Below are 24,727 nucleotides of genomic sequence, written 5' to 3'. Positions count from 1 at the left end.
CAAACCTCTTGCCATCGCCGTCATTCGACAGCGCTACGAGGCCATCTCCGCCGCACGTCGCACCGAGTGCCACCCTGTCTGTTGCCATTATCGTCCACCCGTCACGTCACCGTCACGTCAAGGCTTGTGACAGTCTCCCTCTTAACCAGCCACAGGGCAAAGCAGCAAGCGATAGGTGGACTTTCGGCGGCGGTGGTCGCCTGGATGATTGGCGGTGGCGGAGATGGAGCCGCGCGTGCAGCTGGCAATGCTAGCGGCCCGTCAGTGATTAGAAGTGGGACGTGATGGAGGGTGGCGGGTGATGGCAGTGCGATGGTTGGCGGAGGCGGTGTGGTGTGGCGGCTATTGGTTCGGTGGTGTGGCTATTCAAGGGAGGGAGGGAAGGAGGGAGGGGGGGAGTGCGTGTGTGTGACGTGGAAAACACATGGACACCCTTTATGGTTTCATTCACCAACTTAGATGTTCCGCTTAAGTGTTCACATCAATACATTTCACAAAATTCCTTATTGGTGTTAGTATCACATCAACAATTTCCATCCATGTACTTAATTAAAGTCTAACATTTAGCACGATTCAAAAAATCGAGATACCCAATTTGAATAAGACAAATCAAATACTTGACATCAAAACAGACAAAAAAATATACGTTTTGTGGTGTTATTATGACTGTATAAACTGTACGTGAGTTCATATATGTAAATTTCTATTATAACGTCGTAACCTAACTTTTTCTTTATTAAAAGCTTTAGTTGCCTATTGGGCGCCACTCTCCAAAAAGCTCATTTGTGCCTACCCTTCATGATTGGGACGACTAGTCTTATCAATTTCAATCCTAACACTATAATATTGCCCGGTAACAACAAGTGGCGGGTATTGCTAGGTGTGCTACAAACAAGAAAAAACATAGGCCACCCCTATTCGTTGGCAGAGAATAAATGCTTCCAATTAAATTCCCATCCGCGCTATATAATATTCAAAGTGCAGCCTAGAAATGAAGCAACAGATTGCCCTTTATCTTCTTTTTTTTTTTAGTGCCTAAAATAGGACCATCTGTGCATCTACGCCACCAATTTTCCAAGAGCGTTTCTTTCTCAATTGCATGTACATTCAAGAAAATCTACCAACGACATTAGGGGTTTGAATGCATACGTGGTGCTTTGACAAGTTAGGGTATGCTTCTTAGAATTAAAATAAGGTTGGACAAGTTCATTCGAGTCGAGCTGACTTGACAGGACTTAATAAATGGATTTCGAGAAACTCGCGTTGCGAGAAAAACCTTGACCTGGTTTCGAGCATTTATAGTTATGATTGACTAAATGGTGGATAATTCTATTCTATAAGAAAATGACATGTGAGATGACGTACCAATCAACAGAAGAAAAATAAGAAAAGTATTACATACATCTACAAACTCTACATCACCTCTTTTTGAATTTTGCAGTACTATCAAGACAAATTTTGGTGGAATTTGGAGGTGTTGATGGTTGCTTTCTTTTATTTTAAGCCAAAAGATGTTTGCTTTGTTGAATCTTTGTATTATTTACACGAAAAAACTCTCTCAATAATTTTCAAAGTCAAAGTAATGAGACAAGGTCTTTTGTTAGGCAACCATCGATTCTACCAAGAGTCAAACCCTTATCATCCAATTAGCAGTCTACTCCTGTCAGCCACCTACCTCATAATCTGATAAAAGAAATTTAAGCCTTCGCCAGTTTTTCTTCACCCAAAAAAGTGGACAAAAATAATAAAACGCCGCAGTTAATTCCTTAATTTATAAGGTCCTTCATCTTTTATAAGATCACGAGCTCAATTTACGTCATAAGCGAACTCTAAATGATTCTTATTCCATTTTCTAGCCGCGTCATAACTCGTGCGAATAGGTCTTTTGGCAATTGATATTTAGACCAAGATTATGGTACAGGGCCGTCATTGTCACACTTTCGAAACCGCGTGTAATGCGGGGTAATTATCGTACACATCGACATGTCATGGCAAACATGAAGCTCTTATGGTAATGTCTGGAGGAGGGCGGTCGGGGACACCGATCTCCTACTGGTGAGAAAGAAAATTCAAAGCCGCTCATCGTTTCCAATTCATTCACGGCAACCCCGGTTTTCACTCATGGGGTAATAATAACAGTGCCAGAGAGAGATAGAAAGAGATGAATGAATGATCGTGGTCTCCAAAGAATCAAACCCAGTAGAGAGAGAGAGAGAGAAGTCAAAGCAGAAGATGTTAGCCAATGGGCGGAGAGAGTATGGAAAGTGGAACAGAAGTAGAGGAGGTGAACAGTTGGAACTGTTCACTTGTACCAGAAAAAGAGAATCCAGCCATCCCTCCATCCCCCCATCAAGCGAATCAAGAAAACACCTCTCTCTCTCTCTCTCTATCTCTATCTCTTTCTCTTTCTCTCTCTCTCTCTTCCTTTCATGAGAGTCATCAATCTCCCCAGCAGCACAGCTTTTTAGCTCATCAGCACAGGAGACAATCATGGGTTGCTGCGAATCTTCCCTCCTCAGGGAGACCCACCCGGAGAAGGACCCCGCAGGTCAGCAGCAGCAGCAGCAGCAGCAGCAGCAGCCCCACTTCGGCCACCACAACCGCCAGCTGCAGCAGGGCGGCGGCGGCGGCGGCGGGGGCCCCCGGCGCCCGGCGGAGCCCCGCCCTTCTCCGGGTTCTCCGTCGCCGACCTGAAAACCGCCACCGGCGGCTTCAGCCGCGACTTCATCGTCTCCGAGGGCGGCGAGAAGGCCCCGAACCTCGTCTTCAAGGGCCGCCTCAAGAGCGGCGCGTGGATCGCCGTCAAGAAGTTCACGAAATTCGCGTGGCCCGACCCGAAGCCGTTCGTGGTACGTGATGTTTCGGAGCTCAAATAGTCGGATCTTGCTTTACTCCTTGGATCTTTAATTGGGTGGTGTTGCCCGGATTTGATTGTTTGTGTTTTAGCTCTTCTTGGGTGGTACTGAAGTGAGTGCAAATTATGGGGTTTGTGGTATTGTTGTAGGAGGAGGCACAGAGTGTTGGGAAGTTGAGGCACAGGAGATTGGCTAACTTGATTGGATATTGCTGTGAAGGCGATGAGAGGCTTCTGGTCGCGGAATATATGCCGAATGATACTCTTGCGAAGCACTTGTTTCATTGTAAGTCAGTAATTTCGCTTCTACTCTCGCTTGACATTCGATATGCCTTCAGCTCTAGCTTGCCAACTGAGGATGTCTAAGTCGCCGAATCCCCCGAAAGCTTAATTAGCCGCTTGCAAGAGCTTTCTTTTTCTGTGCAGCATCTTAGACTGTATACTGCATCTGAGGCCATCTGAGGCATATTTAAAGCTGGTATTTTGCGTTCTTAATAATTCTAGATTCTCTATGCTTCTCTGTGTTTATTGAGGAAAACATGGTCGGATCCATCCTGTGATTTTGACTGATTCTAATGTGGCTTAGGTTAATTTGTGAAGTTGATGAACATAGCATCTGACTAGTTACATTGCTCTTTATATGCCAAATCATTGGCTAAAACATGAAATGTCTGGTTAAATATAGCTCTTGGCACCATTTTCCTTTGCACGGGAATACTCTGTAAGGAATTCAGAACATCAGTCTATTTGCTTGAAGCAAAGTGACACAATGAAAATGCACTCAACACAAGACTTCTATAGTTTGCCAAGACCATAGCCACATATAGGGAGGAAGCTTGATTCTCACAATGGTTGGCTAGAAAATTCACATACTGTATTGTTTGTGTTTGTCATTGACACAGAAGTAGAAACCTCATGTATCTTGCTAGAAACAGAGCTTTAACAACACTCTTGTAGGATAATCTGCATTATCAGTTTACTTACCATGGCCAGTGGCCAGCTAAGATTTACTTGCTCAAGCAGGATACACATCACTGAAGTATGGGAGCCACCTCTTCCACAATTTTTGTATATTCTTCTACATGACCATTTAAGAATCTCTGTGTAACTTAGAGTGCTGCATTTTGAATATTCTTTACAGGGGAAAACCAAACCATTGAATGGGCAATGCGTCTACGAGTTGCTCTCTACATCGCAGAAGCCTTAGATTACTGCAGTAATGAAGGTCATCCCTTGTACCATGACCTCAATGCCTATCGGGTTCTATTTGATGAGGTAATCCTTTCTCTAATTTGTTGTTACATTGTGGCCTAGATCTTAACTACATCACAATCATTACTAAGTTGTTCAATGCAACTATGGATTGAACAGGATGGTGATCCCCGTCTTTCATGCTTTGGCTTGATGAAGAATAGTCGAGATGGGAAAAGCTATAGCACAAATCTCGCCTATACGCCTCCCGAGTATATGAAGAATGGTAGGCTGTCTCCTTCTTATGAAGGAATATAAAAGTTTTTGCTTGATCCTTTGGCGGACTTCTTATTTGACATATGTCCTGCTTCTGCACAAAATTTAGTTCTGCAATGGTTCTTTACATATTGTGATGTTGTGTTTATCTACCATTTTCAGCTTATTCTTCTACTTCATTCCCTTAATTTTTGTGGCACTGGCATCTGTTTTCCTGAACCAGTAACATCTAGGAAGACAGAAATGTGTTTGGCATATCTTGAGAATGCTACTATGGTTTGTGTGGAAAGTGCTTTTCAAGTTGGTCTCATATTCCCTCTCTAGATTAGCATTCTATTCTATCATCTGGACCAATTGATATTTAGGGAAGGGGATCTCCTTCACTATCATAATAGTGGGGCTAGTGTCTGTCAGTATGAGTTGATTGGTGTTTTCCTTCACGATTCAAAGAATTAAAGTACCTTGTCCGAACATAGATATGCATGGTTAAATTCTTTTTGGGTTATATTGACTTTTCAAATGTCATGATAAAATGGGTTTGGCTGAACTGGCAATGAACAAGCTTTTGATTTTGCTTCAGGTGTGGAGATATTTAACCATTTCGCATTTTTCTTACCTTATGGCTTGAAGATGCGGATTGTAATCCTTTTATCAGTGTTGAAGGTTGACTTCAAAGTTCATTTAACATCAAGACTATGAAAAGCTTGGAAGCTAAGATGGAGTAAATAATTCAGGAGTTTCTTAACTGATTAATAGAACATCTTAGATGTCTAATTGGTGAAAATAAGTATTCGCCCATATTTCAACAAGCAAAAAATTTGATTTGAATGTAAAAAGAATGTAATCAGATATGTGCACATACTTTACATTTGATGAACTTACTTTCCGTTCTAAGCTTATAGCACCGTTTAAATTTTTTATATAGAGAGTCTAGGTAAGGCATCTAGGCTGATAAAACTTCTATCAGAGTTGAAGGTTAACTTCAAACTTTATTTAATATCAAGTCTATTTAAAGCTTGGAAGTTAAGTTTAAATCATTCAGGAGTTTCTTAACAGAACAACTTAGGTGTCAAATCAGAGAAAATGTAAATACTCGGTCATATTACCACTAGCAAAAAAATTGGTTTGAATGGAATAAGAATGTAATCAGATATGTGTGCATAATTTACTTTTGATGAACGTCTTTTCTTTTTCAAGCTTATAGCACAGGTTTAAAATTTATACATATGGAATCTACATGAGGTATTTAGGCTGATAAAATGGCAACATTCCCTGTATCTTTAATGAGAATATGAAGATAAATCCTAGATAGGATGCATTGTGGTGAGACGGTATCTGGTGACATATACATGTGGAACTTTATAAGAATTGTTATCTTTGGTATGCTTAGTCTCAATTGGCAGCTTGAGAATGGAAACCCAGAAACTAAGAGACATGTAAGATCTTAAGAAATTAAGATAGTGCTCTGCAATGAAATATCTGTTAAGTACTTGTTCATCTTTCCTTTTGTGTGTCAATCTTATTAGACGTGTCTGCCTTTATCTGTACATGACAGGAAGGGTCACCCCTGAAAGTGTTATTTACAGCTTTGGCACCATCCTTCTTGATTTGCTAAGTGGGAAGCACATCCCTCCTAGTCATGTAAGTGAGATAAGACTCTTTTTCCTTGTCAACTAGTGGGGTAGTTAAGATTCCACAGAGACACAAGTAATTTATGTATTCTATTGTATTTTTAAATCAGACTATTCTCCTTTCTAATGCCCTATGTGATGGATAGACCTTTAGGTTTGATTTCCAGGGAAACAATTAAATTTGAGTGCTAGGTCCACACTTGGATAGTAAATAGCAAGAACCTAGACGAAAGAGCAATATTTATTTTTTACTACGGAAGATCTATCACTTTGTTTAGGAGTCGTTCGAAGTGGCCAACCCAACTAGACAGACTTAGTTAAGCAAATTGTTTGTTTTATATTCTTACCCAATAAATGGTGCATGCGATAACTTTAGTTTGTTGTATGACGACTTACCAATAGAAAAGTTCTCTCCAATATTGATGATTTCAGTTGTTTTGTCACTCTTGTATATCTGCTTCACATAGGCTCTTGATATGATACGAGGGAAAAACAACATCGCGTTGATGGATTCACATTTGGAAGGTAAGTTTCCAATGGAAGAAGCTACAATGGTGGTTAATCTTGCCTCTCGGTGTTTGCAACATGAACCAAGAGAGCGGCCTAATATAAAGGACGTTGTTGCAATGCTTGTTCCTTTACAAACCAAATCAGATGTGAGCATCTCTTCTACGTATCCCTGTTCCTTCTTCTGTTCCCGTTTTCTGTTCCTTATTCTATTTATTTTGCAAAAAAAAAGGCTAAATTAGCTGTTTTAATAGATGCCTCCCATTAGGTTAATGTTTAGTATAGCTTCTCCAAGTCCGTTTCCCATTTAGACCCTTACTTGAATGCTTCCCTTGTGTGTTTAAATGAAAATTGCCATGCAAAAAGTTTCTCCAATATTGTATAGACTTGAAGCAGCATACGCTCTAATGCATGTGGTGAAAGAGAATGCGCTAGGCGACATGAGGTATTGGTTTAATGAAGTGCTTTGTTATTATTAAGTTCATGCTGAAGAATGGTGATTTTGGTTTTGATGTACTGTTTCGGCCTCATGGCATTTATTTATTGAATTCATCCCTGTGAAATGCCGCTGTCATACAAAGGTACCTATTATACTACTGAGAAAATTCGAGTTAACATTCAACAATAAGCCACGTTCCTTGACAACTTGACCATTGAACAATTGAAGCTGATTTAAGCTTTATAGGGATTTTACTTTCACTTGCTGGTGGATTTTCTTCTATTTCAATCCTTTCAGTGACAAATCCTAGAGTTGCAAATCGTTTCATGAATTCTATGGGATGAACTAAAATGCTAAATTTGCAGGTTCCATCACAAGTCATGCTTGGAATTTCCAAGAAGGAGGATATACCACAAGCACTAAAGGCCCGCCTTACACGAATGGGAGAGGCCTGCTCAAGGATGGATCTCACAGCAATCCATGGGATTTTGGTCTCCGCACACTACAAAGATGACGAAGGAAGCAATGAGGTACGAACCATGGAGGTACTTTGCTTCTGCAAAGGGAATTATTTACCTTTCTGAGAGTTATGTGCTAATACTTATTCTGGATTTGGTCAGTTGTCCTTCCAAGAGTGGACACAACAGATGAAAGATATGCTGGAAGCAAGGAAGCGGGGAGACCTATCCTTCCGTGACAAAGATTTCAAGACTGCCATTGACTGTTACTCTCAGGTGAACTCCATCAGACATCTGTACTGAAAAGAAAGTATATTTCTCCTGAAGTAATCACATGGAAATTCAAGATTCTCTGACTGTGATTTTCATCTCAATCAGGCATAATTTCTATTGATGGGGTGTTGACTTATAATGCTTGAATGTTAAATATCGTCTCTTGTTCAGCTAGTCCACTCCATTCTGTGCCATACTTTAATTGGTACAGATTTTGTCCATTGGTTAATTGTTATACACATAATTGGTTTATGTTCCTCGTTAGCTCCCAGCTAAGTACCCTTTCGCTCTTTTCTTACTGGCAATAGATCAACAAAGAGAAAAAAGTGGGTTTTCAGTGAGCACATGTGAAGTATGGCTGTTCATAGGTTGCTCTAACATTTAATTGAGGCAATTGATTAGGTTCCTCAAGTCATTTTTAAATTTGATTTTTCCCTTTTCCTTGCCAATTTCTGTTCTTTTCTATTTTCCCAGAATTTTGAGTAAAGAACATAAGGCTAGATATAAAATCTCTTAGTAAGTTCTCAAAGTGCATTTTTATTATATTTCTGCTGAATGGAGAGGTCCAGATAAATTCTTCAATGCTGTGTTCCGATTCCTTTTGTTCTTTGCTTTTTTTTCGGTTAATGCAGTTTATAGATGTGGGGACGATGCTGTCTCCAACTGTATTTGCAAGGCGGAGTTTGTGCTACCTCCTATGTGATCAACCAGATGCTGCCCTTCGAGATGCAATGCAAGCTCAGTTGATATATCCAGATTGGCCCACGGCTTTTTACATGCAATCGGTCGCTCTTGCCAAGCTGGACATGCCCAAGGATGCTGTGGACATGTTGAATGAAGCAGCTGGGCTCGAAGAAAGGAGGCAAAAAAGTGGGAGAGGACCATCGTAGCTCGGTCCAAGTGTAACTCTTTCTTTTGTGTAAATACCGGGTGAAAATTTGTGCAGAAGCATTTATATTTCGTGTTTAAATGTTTTGAGCATATCTGCTTCCATTGATCTTAACCAACCAGGCATAAACAACACGATGATTTTTGAGAGAGAACTAGAAAAGGGCTCGCAAAGAAGCTATTCAGTATATGCTATCTTGATACTATTGCTTGATTACTGGCAGTACACTTGTTTTTTTGGATCGGAACTCCGGGCCAATTTGCTTTCATTTTTACCTGGTGTCGGAGCTTGTTGTCTCAGAAAACCTGTTGCAGTCTGAAAGGCAAAATGGCAATGACAACAGTTGGTTTTCTCATATCATCAATCTTGCAAACTGTGATGTGCTCTCCTATGCATTAATTTGGTTCTCTTGCCGATCACTGGTATCTGAATATGGCGGTTGCTTATGAGAAAAATGATGGGAAAACTTGCTTATGGAGACAGGATAGAGACGGGCTTGTAGTAGTGTCGAGGTGAAAATGAACTCTTTGAGCACGTTATGAGGATTGAAAATCAGTGGATATCTGGTTGAAAGTAGAATTATCATGTGCATGGTGTAGGAACACTAGTAATCTAGCTGAGGCATGGTTTTTGATGGGGACAATGTATGGTACCTAGTGCCTGAATTTCATCGATTAAAACTGTTTAATGGTTTAAGTAAGAGTACGTGCAACAGAACATCTCTGCAGCTGCATCTTAGTTTTGCGGAGCTTTCTATTTTTTATATTTTTCATTTGAGAAACCAAAGTTGATCGAACAAAATCTATGAAGAGAGCGGCAGAAAGATGTCACCATAAATGGGGATTGCAGATCACATTGTCATGCTTCCAGCCCCCGATCAAACATAATAATCAGAGTGTTTATCCTCCGAGGATTACTCATGAGAAATCGTGCAATCTAGTGAAGGTGTACACAATCTTAATGCTCAAAAAGAAAATACAGACATACTTGCTGCGAAGATCACGGGTGATTAAGATGTCCGCGTAAATTTCGGACGGCCCCCCTACCGTGATTGGACTTCCGGTTTAGTTGTCCAACGTTAATGTACATCTCCCAGGGGTCTAGCTCACGAACTTCAACATAAGGACATTGTTTGGTAGGGGTATCCACATGCTCCATTTTGACTCGGATTCATGTATATCTTCAAACTCAAACTCGAGACATAAGTCAACACTGAGTACCGACGGTTGGATTTGTGACTCAAAATTCTCGTCAAAATCGGGGTTTGGATTAAGGCTGGCGAACGAGGAAAGTCACGAGACGTGTTTGGACGAGTTTGGGGGTGCAAAGGAACGGGCGATCCAGAGCCATGGCCGCCTAGGCATCCGGTCGAACACGCCCAGGAGCTTGCAGCTTCCGGCTGGGCGTAGGCGGATAGCCCAGCCAATTGTGGCCTGCAGCCCGGCCAGCCTCTCCGGGCGCTAGGGCCACCTTGGCCGGGGGAGTTCGACCACCTGCCTAGAAAGGCAAACACGTATTGCACATGTATTGAGCACCCGGCCCATCCTGCACGGCCGACTAGGTGCCGCGCCTACTTTGAAAACACAGGATTTAAAGCTTATTTTGATCGATTTTCACGAGTTCCATATTGGAGATGACAAGAGGAATATTAAGGGTTCCTATGTATGAGATTTACGAATGAGTTCTCTACGAGAACTTGCGAAGTCATTTGTTGTCGAGATAAGTATATTAGAAAGTACAATTCAATTATAAATTTTTTAAAAAGTGTAATTAAGTCATAGAACTTGTTAAATTGGTACAATCAATTCATTCCAATTAAAATTTGAAACATAAGAAGAAGAAGAAGTGTAAGCCCTTATTGCCCCCACCATTGCTAGGTTCCAGCATCCCCTGGCGACCTGGCCACGGTAGGACGGCGGTGGCAAGGGCCACATCCTCCTTTTTTTTTCTTTTTTTCTTTTTAAAAAAATTTTGCTTAGTTTTTATACAACTAATTAAAATTTGTATTGAAAAATCATCTCGACCTAAATGATGTCGTTTTAGTCACGTCAACGCCTAGCATAGAAAAAATGCAATTAAAAAAAGTAAAATTAGATGAAGATAACAGAAAGATTTGATTGCATCAATTTGACAATCTTTAAGACTTAATTACATGTTTTGAAAGTTTTATGACTTAATTACATTTTCATGAAAAATTTTAGGATTTCTAGTGCAATTATCCTATTATTTTTTTTGTGTAATCTAGGGTTGGGAAATTTTGAGTAATTGTAGTCATGTAATTCTCCAGATTTATAATGAATCACATTGTGGATCATTTTCCTTGTGAAATTGAAATCGACAATCAAATAGTATTGGGTAAATCTCTAGTGTCTTTATCATTTTCAATTATATCTGATAATTTATTCTATTGTGTTCGACATTGAACTAAAAGATTCTCTAGCTTGTGTGTTATCTCACAACAACTGGTATTAAAATTAAGGTTTAGGGTTTCACGAATTAATTTACAGTTTTTGCTTCTCTGATGATTATCTGAAATACTATGACGGCTACAATGTTTGGAGTGAGAGTTGAGAATGAGAAATTCTATGGGAGGAACTATTTTGTGTTGTAGGGCATTGGATGCGTGCCATGTTAGCCACCCAAAGTTTGCCAAAGACGTTAGATGGAAAGGATAAGTCGGCAAAAACGATGAAAGAGGTGCTGGATGGAAAGGACAAACTGGCAAAAACGATGAAAAAGGCTGACACGGTAGAGTTGATGATAAGGGGAAGAGAATAATGCTTTTAAATCTATTGAATGAAGTGTGGATCGAAGTGGTCAAAGAGAACGATGTGTCGCAGCAACACAGGAAAAAGTTCAGGCCCTTTATCTGATGCATGGGTTTAAACAATTCTTGTATATAATAAGAAAAGAAAAACAATGTAAGAAAACGTATATTTATAGCAAATTTAGTACCTGTCTATATGTGATTAAGAAAAAAAGGGACCTAAACATACATAATAACAGGTAGAAATATAATATCACTAGCTAATAAGAGAAAATGTCAATGTCATTAGAAAGATCTATTAAATTTCAAAGATGAAAAAACACTTGAAGTGTTGGCTTTGAGCTTAATAACGAAATCATTGTGCATCCAAATGGCTCACTAGTCAAGTTACTTTTAATACGAAGTCCATCCATCTGCACGGCATTAGAAAGAGAAATTTGAGCATTGTATATCTAAAGTATATATATTGACAAGTACCAATTTAAATTCAATGTCAACACAAGCCTCTTACTATTCTGCAATCAAAGGGAGACTAATGACCCTTTCTCCGATGCTTATATGTGCTAGTCGATTATAAAAACCAAAATTTTTCCGCGGTCAGAATACACTAGATATTCACTTTCCCACTTTTTGAGTTGATTTTCTTTTATTTTGGAAAAATATCTATTAATTTTTTCATATGACTAGAGAATAGTATCTACTATTTTAAAAGTTGCAATTGAATCCTTCCTATGTTACTTTAGAGTGTAATTACTTGGATTTGTTTCCTTAAATAATCCCGCGGCTTTTCTAAATCGTTTGCCCATCAAACAATAACCCCATTGTGTCCATTTTTATAATTCGATTGCCCCTCTAACATTATCTGGTCAGAAGTTCATCGTCACAATTTGGGGATAAGGTTTTTATTGACGACTTTCTCTTCTCCAATCTTGACATGTCAAGCAAGGACGTCTTTAGGACAACACTTCCTTCCCTGGCCTAACATTGGACGACAAAGAGATGTCATTGAAGTCGAGAATGCTGCCAACGTTCCTCATCACAAGGATGTGACATTCTCGCTTCTTTCTCTGAAGTTCGTCTGACGTGGTCGCCTACATCCTCGAGAAAAGTTAGATGGCGTCCAGACATGCTCCAAATCAAACCCCGATAGAATAGAATCGCCTTGAATTTTTAGGTTATGTTTGGCTGTCGGGATAAAATTTAAGATGGGATAAAATTTATCCTGTCTTGCATTTAGTGCATGCTCAAAATAGGATAAAGTCAAATATAAAAGGGATATAGATCGGATAAAATTATCCCATGGAAGAGGTGAGATAAAAACGAATAAAATTTATAATATCTATAATATAAATTTTCTCAAATAACAAATTTCTTAAATTAAAAAATTAAAATTGTATTTCAATATAAATAATATTTGAATTCTAATATAAGAAATTCAAAATAACAACAAATAAAAATTTATTTTTTTATTTAATCTTCTTTTCATTTATATATTCAAATTTAATTCTATCTTATACTATTTTACATGTATTTATTACATATTTTAGGTGTTTTAGGTATATTAGTGCAATTTTCTATTTAATGAAATTTTATTAGAGAATGATGGAAGGGGAAAAAAGAAATTAATTAAAAAGGAGGGGAAAATGAAATAAAAAGAAAATAAAAATAAAGTAGACAAAAGTGTTGTAAGAGATTTTTACTATCTTCGTTTATAAACTTTGTGATTTATATAGGCATTTATATCAAATAATATATATAATAAGATGTAAATATATCCAACTTTATTATTATAATCACAAAACAATTGATAAGATGTGGCAAAGTCCCTTGAATTTCATATTTTATCTTATTTAGTCCTACCCTAATTAGAAATACGAACGATCAAATGTAACCTTAATGGCTTTGATTTAGGTATAAGTAAATAGTGGATTGCCTGAATAGAATAGAATCGCCCCAAACTTTAATGATTTCGATTCGGGTATAAGTAAACAATGGATTGTTGATGGTTTAATTTATTGAATCATAAATTACACATTACTAAACTTTTCTTGAAACGACAAAATGATGAGAGTAAACACTAAGTACATTCATAAATACAAAAAGAAAACCTAACTCTACTAAGTACTTTCATAAATACAAAAAGAAAACCTAACTCTTTCACACGCTAGGCCAACTATCGATCTCTCATAGCCGTCACTGCTCCCTATCCCGGCATATCTGCTTTAGCCAAGGTCTCTACCGTCATCATGGCCAGCCATCCTCGCCATCCACCGCCACAAACACAGCCACACTCCGAAGCCGCCGCCACCCACCACCACAGCCCGTCCCTCTCTCACTCACCTCGGGTTCTAGGTCTCGGAAATTTTGGGGACATCAATGATCAATGACCTTTGAGTAGCCAGTTGTCGCTAACGGCCTTGACCACCGGGGTGTTGGGCTCTTCATTCCATGAAAAAAAATAAAAGGGGAAGAGAGAGAGAGAGCCGGTGGTGGCGGCTCAACCGATGGTGGCCAGCATCATGGTTGAAGCGGTGGCAAACAATATCAATGGTATGGGCTGAAAGAAACATAGAAGAAGAAAAGGATGTTATTACACCTACGGTGCACCCAAAAAATAATTTATGAATAAGGGTCACCTAGATAGCGGTAGCCAATAGCCATCATCGGGATTACAGATGATTTGAGCCCTATTTTAAAAAAAGAAAAAGAAAGAAAACAAGTTGGCACCAAATATAAAAGTTTGCAGTCGTGGCAAATGAGACAAGGCAGACATTCGCATTCCTTAGCAAGTCAGCATTATAATTTGTTCCAATGTTTCAGATTACTCATATTAGCACCTCACTCTAACCTAGGAAGCATGGAAAAATTGCAATGATGGGTCTCAACTATATAGCACCAACACTTTTCGAGAGCCTTCGTGTCATATCCGACACTCCGACACGTGTTCGACACGTTCCGACATGTGGTCAACGAGTGTCAAAAAATTCAACACATGGTTAACTCTCTCCAATACGCTTCGACATGTGAGTCCGAAATTCCGACATGTGATTCCGACATGCATGGAATTAGTTTTGAAATTTTTCAATACTTGAGGGGTCAAAATATAAATATACAAAAAGAAAAATGAAGGGGAGGGCTAGTGGTTGGGCACCGCTACTGCTACCACTACCGGAGGGGGCTAGCGACCTCGTCGACCATAGGTGACGGAGGGGGTGGGGGGGTGGCCTTTGCCGACCCGGGCGAGGCCATCGCCGGCCAGGTAAGGGCCGGTGAGGCTCGCCTAGATCTGGGCGACACCTCGGTTGAGGCCCAAGCAAGGCTCGCCCAAATCTAGGTGATGCCACACCCTCGCTTGAGCCCAGCAAGGGTCGTCAGCCCTTGCCTAGGGCCGATAAGGCCTTGCCTGGGGCTGGGGAGGTTTGCCGGTCACAAGTGATGGCCGGCGTCGCCCAGATATGGGGGAGCCTTGCCTAGGACTCGTCTAGGCCGACGAGGTCGCTGGCCCCTCCAACGGTGGTTGGGCACGCCGTTGACGAGGGCAGCAGCAACGGAGTGCCCAGCCATGATCCCATCTATTTCTTTTTTTCAATTTAGTTTTTTTAGAATTATTTTGACTTTTTGAAAAGTCTTTTACTATGAAAGAAGTAATAATAAAAAATGCTACATTTGATAAATAAATAAATTTCAAATTACCATTTCAGCATTTTTTTTAAATAATATTTTTTTTCCATCTAAATTTTATGTATTATTGTAATGAAATGTAGTTAAATTTGTCAAATTAAAATAATGAATGATATTAACCAATATTGAATTAACATTTTTAGTGTAAATTAATTATACGGTGGAGAAGAAGCGAAGCATGAGGATTGCGAAAGCGCAGAAGGTATCGGCGGCCAACGTGGCGAAGACGGCAGAGGTCAAAGCCAGAGAATTGGGTGAAGATGAGGTGCAAGTAGGGGCAGTGGGTCAAGACTGATTTCCAAGACTGATCTTCCATTAATCTGAAATTGCTGTTTGCTTGGCTTGCTACATCAGAAATTCCTTGTGTTGGGCCATTAGTTGGGTGGCCTTATTATTCAGGATCCAATTGACAAAAAAGTTAAGGGACAATGGCTACATCTATCTATGCACATTAATATCTAAACCACGATGTAGATTTGTAAGGTTATTCGACAAGTTTTAATGTCAAAATTTGAAAAGTCTTAATGTCAAATAGCCTAGTAAAATTACAGAGAATTGTAGACTTGGATTTTAGGTCGTAGAAGCATTATTAGATTTACTTACACATACAATTTTCATTTCATATGTGTGATATTTATGTTTTAGTTTGTCATCAATTCCTAAATCGTTATCACGATTCCTCTTCTCTTCTTGGTGGTGGCACTAGCACTTAAGTGGTTCAAGACATCACTTTGGAATCTTACCACAAAATCAGGTACACAAAACTGTCATGGTATACAACCTCTATTCCATATCCCTTGCATCCAAAACTGAAAGAGGACTTTAAATCATCTATGAGCAGAGATCTCTAAATTTAAAGTGTAAACCAATAGTTTCAGTATATCCTAATAGCTATTTCTGTGGACCGGCTTTCAATTTGGATATTACCATAAGGTTAGATTCAATTAAACTCAATATTTAAATAATATGTATCCATTAGGTGAATCCGTAAGGATCCTCAACCGAAAATAGATTTATCAATGATGATTTTACATGTTGCCAATTCTTTGAAAAATTAGGTTCACCTCAAAACGATGATGAGCAATGAAGTCATTGCTCACCGTTTGGGGGGATAATTCAAACAACACTCTAGGACAAAGTGTGTACTTGACAGCATACATTATACTTAGTACGACTATGTCAGATGTCACACTTAAATAGTCTTAAAACATGTAAGCACCATGATATTCACATAACACACATGGTAACAAGGGCAAACAAAGATAACAACGCAGGTGTCCTTGCCCAATAATAATAGAGATCATTTCCAAATCTTCTTCATGCGACGATAGAGGCGAGGCCAATAGGTGGATTCGACCATTTCAACCCATAATGGAAGGTGTAGGATTGCGAACAATACTATAGGGAAGGCAGCCAGTAAGGTAATTGGGATGTAAATCCACTTTAATCGTTCGCTGAGGACAATCGTGAGAATAGAGCTAAACGCCACCAATATAAAGGCCAAAGAGAGGAAGAGAAAAGTGAGGCCCATTATCAATTTTCTTGGTAGTGAGTGGAGGAAATCTTCAATTGTGTAGTGTGAAGTTAGGATGGCCAAGAACATCAAGGCAGCGGGGACTGAGGAGAAGAGAGCGAGAGCATCTGCAATAGCAAATACCGTGAATGAGCCCTTCTTCAGAAAGATCGGAATCCCAGTGCTACCGTTGTTGCCTCCGGGTACTTTCAAAGCCGCCGAGAAAGATACCGTGATGATGATAGTTGCAACGATGCTACAAGTTGATGATGTATTCTTCATCCATTGTCCGGCCTCTTTGAACAAATCTTGGCGTTGTTCTACAAACACTTCCCAATATGTTTTCCTTCCCGTCTTTTTTGTCAATGGACCTTCAAGCAATACCAGACTGTTTGAAGAAGGATCGCTCCTATCTTCCAGCACCTTTAGAAAAATCAAGGATGCCTATCAATGCAAATTAAACTAAACAGCACAAAAGGCTAACATATAAGGTGGACCAACCTTGTACCACTGAAGTTCCCTCTGGATAAGGAAAACCGCCCCAGAAACATCTGGGGTTGCACATCTTGGTGACCATTCGGTCGTAGCCTTCATCAGGCCATGCTTTTCCCAAGCATCGTTAGTCAAATATGGAATGTAGTGTGCATTCACCAGTCTAAACAACTCAACATGCCGTCCACTCACAACTTGTTTCATCAGTTCCTTTGTGAAATTTTCATCCCACATCAACTCTGGAAAATGCTTAAGGCATAAACTCACAATTTCAAAGATTCCATGGGAAGCAGCGTCAAGGACAATGCCTGAAGCCAATAAAAATTCGAGCATTTCGGGAGTTTGCATTCGAGTCTTCTTCTCGGTAAGAGCAAGATTTGCAAACTCAAGCGAGCATTGATGCCTCAACTTTAACTCTCCAATCCTTTTAATGAAAGGTGCTGCACATAAGATTAGATGAGCAATTTTCTAAATGACAAGGAATCAAAAGATTTAAGAGGTTTTCGCATTTGCCTGTGTTCTTGTATTTAATTTAAAAAATGATGCATTTAACATGCTAGAAAAAAACAAAACTTCATTTGGCCTGAAAATCAAAATGATTAGAACACATGGATCTATCAATGAATACACACAATGTCACAAGAAAAAAAAACATTTATAAAAAAAATGGGTAGATCCAATGACAAATTGATAAATCTATTTTCGGTTGACGATCTTTACGGATTCACCTAATGGATACAAATTGTTAAAATATTGAGTTTAATTGAATCTAACCTTATGGTAATATCCAAATCGAAAGCCGGTCCACATAAATAGCTATTGGGATATACTGAAAGTCCGAAACTATTGGTTTACCCTTTAAATTTAGAGATCTCTGCTCATAGATGATTTAAAGTCCTCTTTCAGTTTTGGATGCAAGGGATATGGAATAGAGGTTGTATACCATGACAGTTTTGTGTACCTGATTTTGTGGTAAGATTCCAAAGTGATGTCTTGAACCACTTGAGTGCTAGTGCCACCACCACGAAGAGGAGGAATCATGTTAACAATTTAGGAATTGATGACAAACTAAAACATAAATATCACACATATGAAAAGAAAATTGTACGTGTAAGTAAATCTAATAATGCTTCTATGACCTAAAATCCAAGTCTACAATTCTCTGTAATTCTACTAGGCTATTTGAAATGAAGACTTTTCAAAATTTGACATTAAAACTTGTCGAATAACCTTACAAATCTACATCGTGGTTTAGATATTAATGTGCATAGATAGATGTAGCCATTGTCCCTTAACTTTTTTGTCAATTGGATCCTGAATAATAAATAAATAAATAAATAAATAAAAATATATATATATATATATATATATATATATATATATATATATATATTGGTTGTTTTAGTCCATTCATTAAACAGATTAACAGAAATGCTAATGGGACCATCAAGTTGCCGCTAAAAAATCAATGCATCGATGTTCCAATTAGTATCAAGATTTATTTCATCTAAAGTAGTCGGATAAGAGGAAGGGTAAAGCTAAAATCCCAATCTCATATTTCCCACCCTTCGTACCTCGACCCATCTTCGGGTCTATGGAATTGTCAAATGAAGTATCAACCAGACAAAGAGGGATACCTAAAAATGGAAAGATATAAGAGTGAAAACCATGTGGATAAAGTTGCTCCAATGGTACAAATCTAACAAAAGAAATGCAAGAAGAACCTACATTTGTAAATAGATTTTTCCCAAAAATTGAGTCTAGCTCCACTACGGAAATAAGACTTCATCTTCACCAAGTCTCCCAACAGGCTATTGTTTTCAGTATCTTCAGATGTTGCTAAGCCTGGGTATTGGCGAGCAAAATACAAGCCAATGTCTTTCGGAACACAAACAAAAATATCAATTCAAGTAAACAATGAAGGAAATGGAATAAGATGAGTGAGTGTGAAACCCTACCCAAATGGCCGGCCATGATAAGGCAGGACATGGTACCATGATCCGGGGCGGATGTTGTATGCCTGGCGAGGTACCAGATAACCTCCTTTTGCATAGGAGCATATGAAGTAGCCATCGATAGGGCGTGGGGTACACTTTCGGATTTCGCATCAACTCTATCCACTAATGCCTTAACCATTCTTATTCTTCCTCTTCGGACAGCATGATTAAGGGCACTTATTAAAATGACAACATAATATTCTGAAGGGAAGCGCTTGACCAGGTTTTCGACCAATTGATCTTGTCCGACCATAACCGCTACGTCGAGCAAAGTAGCGGATGTTTTGCCCATAGTCATCACTTTGGCTGTCTTTGCTTCATGATCTTCATTGAGGATTTTCTCGACAGCTTCCCGATCACCCTTCACTACGGCTTCAAACAATGGTCGATACTTTTCACTTACCTCCACTGTTGGCATAACGGGAAAAATTGCATATTAAATATGCTCAGGCGTTCCCACTTATTGTTTTTAAGGGAAAGAATTTAGTCCTAAACCTATTGCAATTTTTCTAATTCAATTCTCAAATTTTTTTTTTGGCAATTCAATTGATCTGGTTAAATTTGACTAGCTGGCACTAATGTGCATGCCGTCGACCAACATTGAAGTGGCAACTTTTTTAATAATTTTTATTTTTTTCAAACTTTTTATTAATTTTTATCTTTCATTTTTTTCCTTTCCTCTTATTCTTTTGGCCAGTCATTGGACCGACCAAAGGCTGCGATTAGCAAGGTCGACCTTGCCGGCCACAAGCAAGGCCTTACCATCGCAGGCAAGCTAAGCCTTGCCATCACGGTGTTGGGTGAGCCCGTCCTTGCTGTCGCGACACTAAGCGATGTCTCACCCAGCCATGGCAAGAGCGAGGCACGCCATCATGGCATTGGATGAGCTCACCCATGACAGCTAGGCCTTACTAGTGGTCGGCAAGGTCAATCACACTGGCCATAGCCTTTGATCGGTCCAATGATGGACTAGAAGAAGAAAGAAAGAAAGAAAGAATCAATACAAAATTTTGAGAAATAAAATATTATTAAAAAATTGTCACATCAGCGTCGACCGGACTGCTAGTGCTAGCTAATCAGATAGATTGAATTTACAAAATTGCAAAATATTTAGAATTGAATTGACAAAAAAAAAAAGATTTTGAACTGACTAGGAAAAATTATGATAAGTTTAGAACTGTTTTGGTAATTTTACCATTTTTAAGAAAGAGGGAAACCATTGTAGCTGCTCAATTTTCATGAAACACAGATGAAAGTGAAGGACCGTTGTATACTCAAACATACCTTTTTCTATGGGTACGTGCATATTTACTCTTTTGAAGTTAAAATGAAAAACAATTGGATTTTCTCAAATAATTAGTCAAGATATCATTCAGATTTTTAAAATTTATATTTGAACTTATATATTGGCATATGTTATGCTGTGGAATTTAAAAAATTTAGCATTGAATAAAGTCCAAATGCATAGAACATAAAACTTATGAAAAACGAGAATTCAACGTTCAACGACAAACCTTTGGCTGATCTATGACCATCTTGGGAAGCTTTATCAGTTGTTGTGCCTCCTGAACTCATATCTACGTGTACCTCTTTGTTACCAAAGAAGAAACGAACATAAAGAACCTTAGAAAATTAATTACACTCTATATGCTGCAGATCATCTATGCTTGTAGTATTAGTCTAATTGCATTGGAATTTTCTGTATTAAAATTAGATAATAAACTTTTTTTTAAAATAACATTAAATTTAAACAAAGGTCATGAATTATCTTCGAGATATGTTTTTTCTTGAAAATACGTTCGGCGAGTGAACAATAAGAGTTTTCAACATGAATGTAATTATAAAAACATATTTTGTGTAGCATCTTAAAGCAATCACTGTAAAAAAAAAAAAAAAAGGTCAATTTTAGTCATTTTAGGTTATAAGGTTCGAATTCCAAAGCTCGGGACCCGTAATTTCTACAAAACTAATTTTTATTGAAAATTTTGGAAAAGAATCGTACGAAAATGTCCTCGGGCTTCTTTCACAGTCTGTCCTTTTTTTGGTAAGGATTTTGTATGAAGTATACAGGCACTTTTTGTTTTGTTTTTTTTTTTTGTCAGAAGTATCCAAGCACTTGTTAAGCAATAAAATAAAGAAATATTGCAATTTTCAATACATTAACTATTCATGATAGTGCTTATATTACTTCGAAATTAACCCGCAAAACGCCAAACTGCTCCAACTTTCTTCCTCCCCCTTGTGGGATCAAGTCAGAACACCAAACGAAAGAACTGAACATACCTGTCAACGGTGGTAATGGTTTCGAAAACGAATTGCCTTGGTTATCCATGGAGGATTCTCCGCCGTGCCTCCTCTCGAGAGTGCAAAAACCTCAAGCAGAGAAGTAGTGTCTTTGCGGTTGAAGTCGGAGTTGTTCTCTGTTTTCTCGGATCTTCTCTTCTTATACATCGACTTGCAGATGCAGCCAAAGTTCCTGCTTCAGTTGATGATTCACTGCTGCGGTCGCTTTCAAAAGCCAAAAAAAAAAAAAAAACTTAGATGGAAAGTTATATCAACGGAAGTAGCTCATATCTGAATCATGAAGACGTAACGTTTTTGTACTATTCTTTTTTGGCCCGACGTTGGAGTGAGTCACGATGCCATTGAAGTCGAGAATGCAGCCAAAGTTCCTCACTACCAGGATGTGTGACTTTCTTGCCATCTCAAAAGTTGGTACGATGTCATTGCTTACATCTCAGGGAAATTTGCCAGCAGCATATCCCTTCCCTCTCTTCAGCATCTCTTTTTAGCCCTCAATAGCTATTCAGATTAAAGAATGATTCTAAGAAGACTTCAAGTGGCCCCTGTCTCGCTGGACCTCACTGGCAGCTACGAAAACTGAGAGTCATTGGCACTTCATTATTTAAGCATTATCGAAATCGAATCTTAGACCTAACATAGAATGAGATATGCAGTCCGAACAAAACACGCCCAAATGTGATCCACAAGACTACGACTTCAGCATTTGCTGTTTTGTCAAAATCATGGAAAAACATTTCATTTCAACGGAGGGAATACCGATTGCTGTTAGAAGACCTAGTTCTAGTAGTCGTAGTGATGCAGTAGGAAAATCAAATTAAAATACGTCTGTGAATGGAAGATGACATGAGAGGAAGACAATGGACGAGAAAATGTAACGAACCGGCAAAGGGCATCGTGTTTGTGTTCCTAAACAACATAAACTATACGCAATCCAATCTAAGTTTAGCGCACACGAACGTAATCCTAGAATATCGACATTTGTGGTTTTGTCGAGAACATGCGAAAGGTTTCAATGGTGCCCTGAGTTCATTTCTTATCATTGGATAAGGCTCCTTAACACCTGGTACCATTGATAAGGCTCCTTATCAAAAAAACATATGGTACCATTGCCCGCTAAGGGGTGCATGACAAACCTCAGTTTCTGTTCTAGAAATAATTTTTCTATTACAGACTTGTTTCTGGAATAGAAATTCATTTGGTAAACCTATTCCATTTTTTTTTTGAAATAGATTCTTATTCCATAAATAGGTTTAGAATATAAATCAGAAATATAAATTTTCTACTTCTCTATTTCTGAACAGAAATGAGAAATAAAAAATTTCTCATCATTCATCAATCTGGTCCTTCATCCGTCATCGTTGACCACCGTCTGTCGGCTGCCGCTACCGATCACCGGCCGCTGCCGCCACCGTCGGTCGCTTGCCACCACCGGTCACTCGCCGCCATCACTATCACCGCCACCACCTGTCGTCGGCCGCTAGCCACCGCTGCCACGTCGATTGCTAGTCCACCACCATTCGAAAAAAAAAAAAAAAAATTGTGTCGTTATTAAACAGTTATTTTTGCTTAGAAACTCTTTTAGAAATAGAAATAGAAAAAAAATATTTCTCTTCTAGAACCTATTTCTGGAACAGAATGATTATCATTCACCCCTTAACTTGACGGGACTTGCTTTCCTAAAGAAACCATTCCATCGTCGACCCTATCTATGTTTCTACAATGGTCCACATGCTTTGAGTTGTTTTTACCATAATCAGTCTCATTGTGTAAGATTATGAATCTTGCATTGAAAGAGGAGAATGTGCAGTCTCAGTTCCCCTCAGGATCGAAAACTCTCCTATATTCAACTTACGCAAGTTTCTAGGAAACGTCTTCACTGAGAATCATTTGAAAAATAGGAACTTTGGACATTTGCCCCTAAATGAGAATAGGTAGAGTTTCCACGTACTATCGTTTGGACCCTAGGATTAATTAAAAAAAAAAAAACACTGAATAGAACATTAAGATATTATTTCTTATTTTCGGCAGATGCGATGTGGAAGCATGGTCACTCTATCTATAATAAATTAATAAAAATGATTAAATAATAAGGAAGTTGGTCGTGGGTTCTAAATCGTTGTTGCGGCCTGTTTGTTACCCTATCGATTGTAACTTACGAACGACTTTACCGATTTATGATCGTCAAGGAGATAGTCACCCGATAAGTGTTTATTACTCCTGACTAATTCTTAGCAATGCAAATAGTAAATTACCGGTGAAATTATTAATTTATTAGGAATTCCTGGTGGTCAAATAGTTATTTTTATCATAAGATATAACTGTTAATTGATGGTCAGGTACTTCAGTGTAATTTACCAACGACATTAGGAGGCAAAGACGGAGTCGGTGGTGGCTCGATAGACGGCAACGAGGAATGCTCAAATACGTGATTATATATATATATATATATGTCTTATATGCAGGCGGCCCCCTTTACCATAATTTTTAGACTTTTAGGTTGAAAAGCCTAACGGACTTAATACAAAAACTAAATGGTGCATGTAAAGGGGCTAAGCTAGTCTCTAGTAATTCCTAGGTGGGTTTCCATCGAAGCTCATTGTGAATGCAAATTGGAAATGCAATGCCCACAAGTAAAAGATCGTCCTCTTTTCAGTAAATTACGCTTAAAATTCGTATGATGTCGTTGCGCTCATCCTCGACAGAAAGTTAGGTTGCATTTTGACGTGACATTTTATGTAAGGGTGTCGAAAATGCCGGATGCCGGCAGCATATACCATCCCCTTCTCTATTATGAGCCATCGCAGATTTCTAGTTCCGTCTTCAACATATTCTATTAGCGCTTAACAGCGACTTCAAAATTAAAGAACGCTTCTCAGGCCGACTTCAAGTCGTCCCTATCTCCCTGCGCATCACTGCACCTCCGAAAACTACAGTTTTGGAAGATAACTTTTGAACTGAGTTGTTGGCGCTTCATTAGTCAAGCATTATGAATGTATCGAAATCAAACAGCAGATGAGTATGAAGTCCGGATGAAACACATCCAAATGTGATCCACGAAACTACGGCTGCAGCATTTGCTGTTATGTCAGGTTCATGGGAAAACATTTAATTTCAATGGAGGGACTTGTCTATAAAACTCTGGGAAAAGGGACAACTTATCGGAATCCTGGAAAACTTCTTGTTGTTGGTGTTAGTAATTAAACAAAATTCATAAATATTGTCGATCGGTTGCCTAGTTGTTGATGCACGAGGTCAATGTCAATATCTGTTCGGATTTCAAGACTGATGCACGACTTATTTTTATTTTTTTGGTCGACAATGCACAAGTTAAGATTGTAGTGTTGTTCTTTAGAGTCTGCCCGTATTTCTGTGTCTCGATTGTTCGTGTTTTTAAGTCTAATCAATATTTTATAAATTCCTAGTAATTTATCTACTGAAATGCTACCTACATTTAT

The 24,727-nt window shown here is 38.7% G+C and overlaps 2 protein-coding genes across 2 annotated transcripts; one reads left to right on the top strand and one right to left on the bottom strand.

The window, feature by feature from the left end:
* Positions 1-2,352: 2,352 nt before the first annotated feature.
* On the top strand, positions 2,353-8,786 carry LOC104453460 (serine/threonine-protein kinase BSK1). The gene is given in 10 exon segments (XM_010068019.3): positions 2,353-2,646; positions 2,649-2,849; positions 3,005-3,140; positions 3,996-4,129; positions 4,226-4,331; positions 5,877-5,962; positions 6,420-6,608; positions 7,264-7,428; positions 7,519-7,632; positions 8,262-8,786. Coding segments are annotated over 10 exon segments (1,545 nt in total). The 5' UTR covers positions 2,353-2,490; the 3' UTR covers positions 8,520-8,786.
* Positions 8,787-15,941: 7,155 nt separating this feature from the next.
* LOC104455534 lies at positions 15,942-19,386 on the bottom strand. Its single transcript, XM_018877237.2, has 6 exons — positions 18,930-19,386; positions 18,700-18,849; positions 18,546-18,608; positions 17,933-17,980; positions 16,981-17,411; positions 15,942-16,902 (listed from the first exon to the last, which is right to left on the bottom strand). The coding sequence occupies exons 1-6, from the start codon at positions 19,384-19,386 to the stop codon at positions 16,267-16,269; spliced, it is 1,785 nt and encodes a 594-aa protein (XP_018732782.2). The 3' UTR covers positions 15,942-16,266.
* Between the last annotated feature and the right edge of the window lie 5,341 nt (positions 19,387-24,727).

The sequence above is a fragment of the Eucalyptus grandis genome, chromosome 7, assembly GCF_016545825.1.
Source record: "Eucalyptus grandis isolate ANBG69807.140 chromosome 7, ASM1654582v1, whole genome shotgun sequence".
Taxonomy (NCBI): Eukaryota; Viridiplantae; Streptophyta; class Magnoliopsida; order Myrtales; family Myrtaceae; genus Eucalyptus; species Eucalyptus grandis.
Note: the sequence above shows the minus strand (reverse complement) of the source record. Positions and strands in the feature narration are given on the sequence as shown.